The following is a 12,101-nucleotide window of genomic DNA, read 5'->3' as shown; positions in this document are numbered from 1 at the left end:
TCTCATTCTTTAGTTTTGTTTCAACGATACACATTACATCTGGCTTTTTCTCTTCTCATTCTTCAGTTTTGTTTCAACGATACACATTACATCTGGCTTTTTCTCTTTCAAATAGTCCCGAACTTCCAATATACTTGATAACAAACCATCTCTGTTAGTATATGTCACTCTTAATTTATTGCCTCCTCCACGACCTCCTCTTTTTTCCTTAAGTACCACTTCTTTAGTCTCATATCCAGAACCCTCCAGTAAAAATTCTTCTTCTCTATCTGTGTCCTTTTCTCGTTTTTTTCCTGTATTGCATACAGGCCTGGTCACCCTATTATAGGCAGGATATCAACATGTTAGAAGCAGTTCAGAGAAGAGCAACTAGGATGATACCAGCATTAAAGCACCTGGAGTATAGAGATAGATTAAATGAATTAAACATGTTTTCATTTGAGAGGAGATGTATAAGAGGGGATATGATAGAGTTATTTAAAATGTTCTCAGATACAAACTACATAGATGTGAGATCTTTCTTTACCTTAGAGGAGGGAAGTAGGACTAGAAATCATGGCAGGAAGATTAGAAAGCAAGGCTGCAGGTTAGATATAAGAAAATATTTCTTTAGTCATAGGGTGGTAGACTTCTGGAATGCATTGCCAGAGAAGGTTGTTGTAAATAGCACTAGTTTGACAATGTTTAAAAACAGATTAGATAAGCACTTAAATTTATTAGATTTATAATTATGTATAGCGCTGCATGATAGTTTTTATAAGAAATTTACTATAGTTAAACAAGACATGATCCCCATGTATGGGGATCACAGATTGTAGAGGAATTCGCTGCAGGACTTAGCCCTGTTAATGGGCCAAATATTTAGAATTAGTATATAATGTATTGTGTACTTGTAAGTGTATCTTTAAGTACTGATGACGAGGTCGCTGTGCGACTGATACAGGATAACCTAGATGGGCCCTGGTGGCCCTTTGTTATCCTATTATTTATGTTATTTGTTATGTTATATGTATGTAGAGGAGACAGTATGAAACATAGTTTTCCAAATAGAAGTATAGAAATATGGAACAATTTGGATAAAACAGTGGTTCAAACGAGGAATATTCATGACTTTAAGGCTTAAAGCTAAGCTGGATGATTATAGATATAGAGACAGGACACCACAAGCATAGCTCTTTTCCTGTAAAGCACATCTCGGTTAATGCACACACTACTTATTTTCATTTATTTTTTATATATCTGTTTATGATATGGCAATCCACTGAACAGGGAACCTAGCCTGTAGTTTGAAAAATCTGCTCTATACTACTCATATTTCTAACCATAGAAAATCTTGTAGTTTGTTATTCATGAAATTCTCTGAAATACCTATCATTATGTTTCACAGATCCCGCGGGAACAATGCAGCATCTAACAACAACCCAGATACATCAAGCCCCCATAAAAAAGGAGGAACAAATTCCTCTGTGCCTGCTGGCCCAGATCCCCAATCAGTCCATAATCGGCCTGAAAACCTCTCAGCTCAGCCAGTGGTTGCAGCCGAAGTATCAGTGTAGAGATTCCTCAACGGTCAAACACAGCAAGCCCTTCTATGATTGTTTTTTCTTGTCATTGTTTTATTTACAATATACTAATATGTCCAAAGTTCATATCTCACTTTTCAGGTTAAAGATACATAATTTTCCCCAGGCATAGACAATATAAAAAAGAGCACATGGGCAAAGCTGTTTATTGCTGTATATGCCACATTTGAGGCTGGAAGAGGTTGAGATGAAATATGCAATGTATCATCCAAATCTTTTCATGATTGTTCATCCCATGAACAATATTGCTTTTTTCAACATATTGTTGATTTTTATACATGTAAAAATACTAGATAGCTAGCTATTGGTTTGGGTATCTTTTACAACATTTTCATCCTAAGGTTAAGATTATCGGCAGTCTTAAAAACATGCATTAGTAATAAAGTAATGACTAACATTATTTTGATTGATGACAAACTACTTTGAATAACCAAGTAAAAACTGTTGTTCTTGTACTGTGATATTCTTATTTTGCATTCTTCATATGCACTTATCTGAATTTACTCTTTTCAGAACATTATTAGATATCCATATAGCAGCATCAATGTCTATGGATGTTTTGGCATTTTAGAAAGTAAGTGGTCAGTTTGTTAATGTTTAATATACATTGTATATTGTCTTTAGTTTTATGTAGAGGAAAGTTTGATTTCCATTTCATAACCATAGAGTTCTTTTCAGATACACATTTTATAATCATTTATTGTATTTTACTAAATATCAACCTCATATAGATCATGTTTAAAACTTAAAAATTTTATCCTGAAGATTTTGGAATATGTTGGCCATAAGTTGGCACCTGAAAGGAAAGCTTGAATTATTTAATCTCTTATTTCTAGCTAGTTGTTAATTGTGTAGCACTTCATCTAGATAAGTTTTATTGATGACTGAGATTATTTAATTACTAATAATTTGATAATTCTTGGGTGAAATCCAGATTGATTTAAATTGATAGACAACCACCAGCAAACTGACCTACTCTCCAGTCTTTTCAACAGATAGACGTGCCCTGCCATTGATGCATGATTTATATTACAATGTTGTATATAGTTAACATAAATGTTGGTGTAAAACACCTCACCTTATTTTGAAAATATTACCCATCTTAAACTCACACTTTGAGTTTTTATAATGTAATTCAAATCACTTAAAGTGATTAACCAAATTAATTGTGCTAATTAGTATCACCAATTTTAAGAATTATTGGTTTGTTACTGAATTTCTTAGCACTAAGTGTTTTTTTCTTTTATAAAGTATCAATTTTATGGTTGATAATTACTAGAGCATGTTTACAAATGTTCAGAGTTTACTTTTCTACCAAGTCTGTGGGTAGTTACTCACTATCACCTTGTCACCTTGAACTTGGCCACCAATGAAAGCAATATTTTATATTCATGGATAGCTGTTTGACTTATTTGACAAAACAACTACACCAAATTCATGCCACTGAAACACTTGTATTTGTTCAGGAGCTGATTTATTAGCTGTTTACACATTATGTCAGAGTGAACAGTTTAGCACTTACGTTCTGGTATGCATCAGTTGTAATTTTCATTCATCTCTATGAAATTCGTAGACATAAACCAAAATGTAGTAAATTCTGTAACTTTTTGTTTTTTATGTAGGAGGGGAACTGACCAATGGCAATAAAAAAAACGTAACTAAAAAAAGAAAAAGGCTCACCTCTAGAACAGGGTCAAAAGTGTTATCCAAAACTCGAGGATAAATGGCTTTACCTCCCTCTTTAATGAGTTTAAGTCATAGATTGATGGAAATACTGAGGCAGGAAGGGAGTTTTTACCAAAGGAAGGGGTGAATGACTGAAAATACTAGTTAACTCTTGCATTAGACAGAATAGGGGTGAGAGAAAAAAAAATAAAGTCTTGTGCAGCAAGTCCATGGGAGGAGGGAAGGCATGCAGTTAGCAAAACCAGAACAGTTGCTATGAAAAGTGTTGGAAGATAGCAAGAGATGCAACATTGCATCCATGAGAAAGAGGCTGAAGACAGTCAGTTGGAAGAGAGGAGCTGATAAGACAAAGCTTTTGATTTCACCTTGTCTGGAGGAAGAGTATGAGTAGAACCTTACAATTGAAGCATACTTCATACATGAATGGATAAGACCCTTGTACAGAGTAACAGTTTTGGGGAGAAGGAAAACATGGCGATTACCTGGAACATGTAACTTCATAGAGACAGTTTTAGCTAGAGATGAGATGTGATGATTTGAGGCATTGAACAATGCAAAGTTTGCTTTGTCCCAATTAGAAATTATTAAGAGATTAGAAGTCAGGCATTTTGTGGCTTCTTTGCTCGATCTGTTACTTTATAAAGGTTAGGTCCTCTATGAATTTATACGGAAAAGTGTGGTGGTATCAGCATAGAAGTGAATAGGACAAAAACTTTGGTTTAGAAAATCATTGATGAATAATAGGAAGAGAGTGGGTGACAGGGCAAAATCCTGAAACACCACTGTTAAAAGATTTAGGAGAATAACAGTGACTGGGTACCACGGAAGCAATAAAACTGTCAGAAAGGACACTTGATATGAAGCTGCAGTTAAGGCAACAGCAAAAGTTTCACCAAAAACTATAAAAGAGAATGACCAAGACTCTTAAGGAAAGCCAGATCACTGTTAAAGTGGCCTTGATGGAAGTCATACTGGTGATCAGATAGAAGATTGTGGAGTGGCTGATGTTTAAGAACCTTCCTAGTGAGGATGAATTCAAAGACTATATATGCAGGGATTTAAAGCAATTGGATGGTAGTTTGAGGAATTAGAATGGTCACCATTTTTAAGACAGGCTGAATGTTGGTAAACTTCCAGCAAGAATGAAAGGACCCTGATATAAAAAGTTGAAAGAGTTTGACTAGGCAGGATGCAAGCTTGGAGGCACGGTTTCTGAAAACAAAAGGAGGTACCCCATCAGGTTCTTCAGTTTTCTGAGTGTTTACACCAGCAAGTGCATAGAAAACATCATTCTGAAGAATTTAAATAGATAGCATGAAGTAGTCAGAAATGGGGGAGGAGAGGGAGAAACAAGCCCTGAGTCATCCAAGGTAGAGAGCAATTTTAGCAAAAGTTTCAGAGAGGAGTTCAGCTTTAAAAATAGATGAGATGCCTGTGGTTCTATCAGGATAAAATAAAGGAGAGAAAGATGAAAAAGCAAAGTTATTGGAGATGATTTTGGTTAGGTGCCATAATTCTCAAAGGGAGTTGGATCTCAAAAATTTTTTACATGTGTAATTGGTGCTTCTAGAATCCTCTTGTAAGAATATCACATGAATATTATATATAGACAAAAAAAAGGAAAGGAGTTCATATCCTGAAGCGGAGTTGCACATGGGAAGGTAGTGTGGAAGAGACAAACAGATCATTACAGCATAGATAGATATATGAGTAATATGAGGTTATTCTTGAGAATATTTTGCTGGATGTGGATTTATTCATGAGTTATGAAGAGTAAAAAGTTACTCTAATTGCAGTTAGCCTCATTAACACCATTGATTTTACATGAGTGGCGTTGTATTTATTTTGTGGTGTAGCATTTTGTATCGGCATGACTATTGTGCATGAAATCATAGGCTTGGGTGGTCTTAGTTTTAGTAGAATACATGGTAGGGGTTGTTGCTTTGCTTTGGCCATGTTGAGTAGTAGGAAGTAATTGGTCCACTAGTATGACATGCTCAGGCCCGTTTTATGGTTCATAAGGGCCTAGTGTATATCCTGGTTTATGAGTAGTTTACAGAAGGCTCACAGAAATGCAGCATCACATCTCATGATGAAGGAAAGCCTTGGTTAATCTTAGCTATCATAAGAAATAGTACTACTTGTGAGTCACGACGATTGCTCTGTGATTACCATAAGATTAAAACACATTAGCACTATCCAGCATCATTAGCTGCACAGGTACTACACACCAACTGACATGTTTATGGATTAGTAAATAAAAACAAGAGTGTCTGCACAGCCACCTGGTGTACTTTAGCAGTATTTAGGGTCACTCTTGCTGTTGTGTGGTCCTACCCAAGAATGAGAAACTTGGGAGTGTCTGATTTTGTTGGCAAAATATAACATTTGGAGACAAATAATTGACAGTGTACTTAAATTAAGACTGATCATAGATGATATTTCTGAGCTGATAGTTTCTTCATCTTTGTATAATTATTGTCATTAATAAGAGTAATTATTATGCACTATTATTGAAAAAAAAAAAAAAATACTTTTAAGTGTTTCCCTCCCTTTCCCCTTTCTTCCACAACATTTTTCACAGTAGCAAGTGCCCCCTTTTCACAAGACCACATGTACAAGAGAACAGGACTGATAGATAGCCTTTGTCATTTGCTGAATAATGAGACCACAATATTTTAAACTTAGTCCATTTCTTTTATGTGCTTGGTGAACTGAGGCTTTAGCATGAATATAGACAATCATGAGTTTTTCCCACCTTGCTGAACATTCAAACATGATCTTTCTTTAGAAAGAATGAAGAAAACTAAATAAACTCAGAAGATCCTTCTCACAGTAAGGTGGGTTCACACGTCAATATGCAACTGAAATTGCAAGTTGGTAATATTTCCAACTGAATATTGATGTCCAGCGACTGGAAAAACCACTCGCACAACAAGACCGACCAACATGTTGGTCTTGTTCAGTCAATTTGTGACACACTTCATAATGTCACAAATATTTCAAGATGTGTCCAGATATAGAGATGATGTTGGAGTTAGTGAAGGAAAAAGAGCACATCTGGGACCCCAAAAAATGAATTATACAGCAAAAAAAACTTATGCAACTGATGTTCAATGAGATCACTGCCATTCTTGAAGTACTGTGTCCCTCTATGCAGGGTGTTGTTGAAGGTGAGGATTGAATACTTTTGATCGCAATTGTCATCATCACCAGAGGAAGACATCTTGTTGAGTAGTTGTTTGTTTACACTCACTTCCCACCAACCAGCCGGTACTTTCCAGTCGCTATGTGTAAACATGTTCCAACTAGAAGGGCTCAATCGATACTTCTAGTGACTTGCAATTTCTGTCGCATACTGACGTGTGAACCTGCCTTCAGAATATAGTAAATTTGGTCCATTGTTGTTTTTAGTATTTTCATGTGAGTTAAATTGACAGTCATCCCCTTTTTGTAGTTGGATTGTGATACAGAATGAAGATACTATTGTAATGATAATCTGCAAATTCAGATCTATCACTTTAAAAAGAAATAGAATCCATAATCTGATTTGATACTTAAGCACAGGGGTAGGCAACCTTTGGTACACATACCAAACATGATATGCCCAATGACTTGTTTCTGGCACATGAAATCATAAATTTTTTTTTTTGTTCTCCAAAGTATAATGGAGGGCATGTATTAATTTACTCAATTATTTAACCATTAAAAAAAACTGTATACAAATGTGAGGTGTAAATATAAGTACTGAACAGTTTAAGTTATCCAAATGTGAGACATTGAATTTGACTACTTTTAGGTTTCTTTAGTAAGGATTTATGGTGATAGTTGTTTTGATACCTTTGCAACTCTGGTTAGTGACCTCTGTCACCAGAAAACATAATTTCTAAAACCTTTGTGATATTCCATTGTTGCAGGACTGCACAAAAATATTTTGTCTCTGTTTCATGTCTGCAGTCAGCTTGTAAATGTCCTGATGATTTTCCCCAATACCCTCTCTGCCATGTTCTTGCTTTTTCATTGCAAGGGTGTATCTGGTAGAGGAAAAGAGCTTCATTTGGTTGAAAATTAGTAAAGTTTTTTTGAGATTGGTGATTTTGGGATTTGAAAAATTTTAGTGTTCATAGCAGAAGAAGCAATAAAAGGATTGTTTGTTAAATTGGATTTGGATTACAGGCATTTTGATGAAAGGAGCACTGGATTTGATATTGTTCAAAGAAATTTTTCAATGATCTATGTATTAGCAAAGAAAAAAAGATTCTTTGAACAGTGTTATGCGTTAATAATTTTTTTCTCCTTTTCTAGATTACAACACTCAATCATAATCACTGTTCAAACAGACAAACTAATACCAATGATTTTGATAACAGCAGTGATGATGTTAGAAAATGGTAGCATGGCTGTGGTTGTCTAGGGCAAAGCTTTCCAGACATTTTCTCCTTTATTACCTTCTACTGTTACATACCTCCTCACCAAACCCACCATGGCTGAACAAACTAAGATTTTTTTTTAGGATAAGGCAAATATTATTTTGGATCTGAAAAGATTATGACTGCATAATAGGAGTACTGATGAATGAATTAGAAAAAAAAATTATGATTTAATAACAAAATGCTTAATGAGGACACACACACACACACACACACACACACACACACACACACACACACACACACACACACACACACACACACACACACACACACAGTGGGTTAGTATGCTCGACTCACAATCGAGAGGGCCGGGTTCAATTCCCGGTAAGCGGCGAGGCAAATGGGCAAGCCTCTTAATGTTTGGCTACTGTTCACCTAGCAGTTACGGGATGTAACTCGAGAGGTTGTGGCCTCGCTTTCCCGGTGTGTGTTGTGTGTTGATGTGGTCTCAGTCCTACCCGAAGATCGGTCTATGAGCTCTGAGCTCGCTCCGTAATGGGGAAGACTGGCTGGGTGACCAGCAGGAAACCGAGGTGAATTACACACACACACACACACACACACACACACACACACACACACACACACACACACACAATGAAAGGTCAGAGGAGGAGAAAAAGGCATATTTTTGGAAAATTCTAGGAGACAGAATAAGGAAATGGTATATAAAAGAGGAGGAGGAAACAGTGGAGCAAGTTTAACTAAAAGTGATAAAGGCAAGAAACTAAAAATGATGTATATGAACATAGACGGGGTTCTATCAAGTAAAAAGGAAACAGTGGAGCAAGTTTAACTAAAAGTGATAAGGGCAAGAAACTAAAAATGATGTATATGAACATAGACGGGATTCTATCAAGTAAATTAGAATTAAAAGATTACATAAAGAAAGAAAAACTGGATATTGTATGCCTGGCTGAAACAAAACTCAATGAGGCAATCAAAATAGACATAGATAATAGATATAACGTATGGAGGAAAGACAGAGGGGATAAAGGAGGAGGAGGAGTCATGATAATGTTAAGGAAAGAGATGGTGGTAAACCAAGTGGAATATGGGGAAGGAAAAGTAGAAGTACTGTATATTAAGATACATATTAATAAAATAGAGTTAACAATCATTGGAGCATATGTGCCACCAAAAACAAATTCATGGACCAATCAAGAATATAAAGACATGATAGATGACACAATAAGGAATCTAATGAGAATCATTAAAGAAAGGAGAAAAGTGATATTAGCAGGAGACTTCAACTGTAAAGAAGTGGACTGGGAAAAATATGAAAGTGGTATTGGGGAAGAAGCCTGGGGAGAAAGATTCCTGAACCTAATGATAGATAATATGATGGATCAGAGTAAAGGAAAACACAAGATTCAGAGGAAACGACGAGGCGGCGAGACTGGACCTGGTTTTTACAAGGAGTATACAAATTAACGATGATACAAGATATAAGTGCCCATTGGGAAAGAGTGACCATGTAATATTAGAAATGGATATAGAAGAGGGAAAAGATGATAGAGACGAATCATACAAAGGAAACAGATTATATTACAGAAAGGCTGATGTTGAGAATCTCAAGAACTATTTCAAATACGTTAACTATGAGGAGATGGAAAACTCAGATGGGGTGCAAGAGAAATATAACTTATTTTTGGAAATGTACAAAATAGGAGTCGGAATATGTCCCGAAATATAGACCCAAAGAAGAAGGAAAGAAAGATTGGTTTAACGCAAGGTGTGCCAGGGCAAAGGAGAAAAGAGATGGAGCATGGAAAAGATGGAGGAGAAATAGAAATCCAGTAAATAAGGAAAACTTCAAGACAGCGAGAAATTAATATGTTAAAGTGAGGAAGGAAGAGGAGAGGAACTATGAAAAGGACATTGTCGAAAAATGTAAGGAGCAACCAAAATTGTTCTACAGATTCATCAGTGGGAAAATAAGGCAAAAAGAAACAATAGAAAGGTTAAAAGGAGAGAATGGGATGGTGGAAGACCCAAAAAGTATGGCAGAACTGTTAAATAGTAAATTTCAGGAGGTCTTTACAAAGGAATCCAAATTTGAAAGGCCACTGGGTAATAGAGAGCCCGTCTACATGAAAGAGATTAAAGTAACCAAGCTTGAAATAAAAGAGTTAATGAAGAAATTGGATGAAGAGAAGGCAATGGGACCGGATGAAGTCTCAAGCAGAATACTGAAAGAATGTAGTGAAGAACTAGCAAGTCCTATAAACAACATCATAAAATGCTCAATAGAAAATGGAACAGTACCAGTAGAATGGAAAAGAGCTGAGGTGGTTCCCATATATAACAGTAAAGGAAATGAGTGAAATAATTCATGAGAATTTCAAAACTGTGTTCATTGAAGAAAAGGATTTTACAGAACCAAATAGGACATTGCATTGCCAAGGCTTGCAAGAAATCATAGTGCACAAAGAAGAAATTGGAAGACTACTAGAAATTTTGGTTGTCAGAAAAACAATGGGGACAGATGGTGAATCAGGCTGGGCACTAAAGGAATATAAAAAAACATTCACTATTGCTCAGTCTTTCTTGGGCATCAAAGTTTTTGCATCTGTTTTACTGATAACATACAAGCTTAGAAATGCAGCGATGAATAGATTTTATCTCTTGCTGCTGTTAATGACCAACTGCATCTATAAACTAATCTTAAGTCCTTCCGGGGTACCCATCCCTCCCCTCCCCATTTCTTTGCCTTCATAGAACATTTCTGCTCTGTGTGTGTGTGTGTGTTGGTTTGTTCCTTGTCTTTTTTGTGTATCCTTATGATCTATGTTGCATACTCCCAGGGGTACATGGATCCCAGTTTTGACAACACTGGTCTAGGGCAATATGGAGTGGTGAGAATATCTCTCTCTCTCTCTCTCTCTCTCTCTCTCTCTCTCTCTCTCTCTCATCTAAGATTTAATCCCGAGTTAACCAATACAATGTTAGTTTTGTTTTTTTTTTTTGTTTTTTTTTTTTTTTTTTTTTTTTACTAATAATAATGTCTTTAATTTGTGAGTATATATATGGCAGTTGCAATTCTACGAGAGATATCCACAAGTCTAGATTTTTGTGATATTTTTTTTCATTGCCAGTTTTACATAAGTTACATAATCATTTACAACATTGTTTTTACTGGCATTTTTTTTTTTTTTTAATATATGAAAGAGTTCTTCAAATACTCAAGAAATATAAAATAATATATTTAAGATAAGAAGAAAAGGAAATTGTTTGGCATGTGGAAAAATTGTGTGTCAGAGATTTGGCCAATTTTGGAATGTTTTCTGAAAAAGGTTGCCCACCCCTGCTTTAGTGCCTTAGAATTATCGCACCATAAATTCAGTCCTGGCAATATATATATATATATATATATATATATATATATATATATATATATATATATATATATATATATATATATATATATATAAACACTACTTATATATTAAAGCTTGAATACCACTTGGTATATTTCTTTCAATATGTAAGTCATTTGTCTTATTTCATTTACTTGTTTATTTTCTTATATTTTTTTTCTTTCTTTTAATAATAACATTTTGATTTCATGCAACTAAACTACAAATTTTTACTGTAAAGTACGTACCTGTACTTTCAGCTATAGAAGTGATTGTTTCATATGCTGAAGTTTAGGTGTTACAACCTACTGCTTTAGTCTTCTCATAATGCAATAATGGATGTTTTTTTCTATTGAAGATGCATTTTTAAGGATGATCTCATGACCCAATTTGAACATTAACTGAAATCATTGTTCAGTTGCTTGATCCCTCTGGATAAAATCTAGACAGAATTTTACTCTTACTTAATTAATGCCATACATCTCTCTCTTTAGTTTAGACAATTTCTCTTTCACTGATAGTCTCCAATCATTATGTATATAAGGAAGGAGGAAGGGAGATTTTAGTGGATCGGTTTACCAGCTGCCAGACAAGAGGTATATAAAAGGCCTCACTGGAGATTAGCCATCCATATGCACACAATGTACCACAGTTCAAATTTCAAAAATGTTTTGTGGCAATTTATATAATTTGTTCACAAAAATTCAGTCATCTTAGATCTTCTGATATTGAAACTTAAGTTAAGCAGAATTTTACTGTATGTAAATTGCAGCATGGAAGAAAGTGTATTTGTTTAGCTTCTCAAAAATAATTCAGTGATGATTGAATGGTGACTAATTGGTAGTGTTCATTTAGGCCTGTTGTGGCTGACTAAAATGTAGTGCAAGCAAAGGAAAGCAAGGGAAGGGCTATAATAAATATAGAGCTTTCTGATTAGCAAAAATGTCTAGAGATAAATCAGTGTTATATTTCAAAATTTAACTATTTACAGGCAAACCCTGCATAACGAATGGGTTAGATTCCAAAAAAAGTGTTCGTTA

The 12,101-nt window shown here is 35.1% G+C and overlaps 1 protein-coding gene and 1 long non-coding RNA gene across 5 annotated transcripts in view; one reads left to right on the top strand and one right to left on the bottom strand.

Annotated features, from left to right (window-relative positions):
- The window catches only part of LOC123504593 (GTP-binding protein 1-like), a 46,836-nt gene extending 39,295 nt beyond the window's left edge, over positions 1–7,541 (top strand). For all 3 annotated transcript variants that reach the window (XM_045255242.1, XM_045255241.1, XM_045255243.1), the window contains one exon: positions 1,388–7,541. In XM_045255242.1, coding sequence (XP_045111177.1) covers positions 1,388–1,556 — 169 coding nt within the window. In that variant the 3' untranslated portion in view covers positions 1,557–7,541. The remainder of the gene's footprint in view (positions 1–1,387) is intronic.
- LOC123504598 overlaps positions 1–12,101 on the bottom strand; it is a 194,863-nt gene that overhangs the window by 22,049 nt on the left and 160,713 nt on the right. The window lies entirely within an intron of this gene.

The sequence above is a fragment of the Portunus trituberculatus genome, chromosome 16, assembly GCF_017591435.1.
Source record: "Portunus trituberculatus isolate SZX2019 chromosome 16, ASM1759143v1, whole genome shotgun sequence".
Classification (NCBI taxonomy): Eukaryota; Metazoa; Arthropoda; class Malacostraca; order Decapoda; family Portunidae; genus Portunus; species Portunus trituberculatus.
The sequence above is the reverse complement of the archived record's forward strand: the minus strand, read 5'-3'. Positions and strand labels throughout refer to the sequence as shown.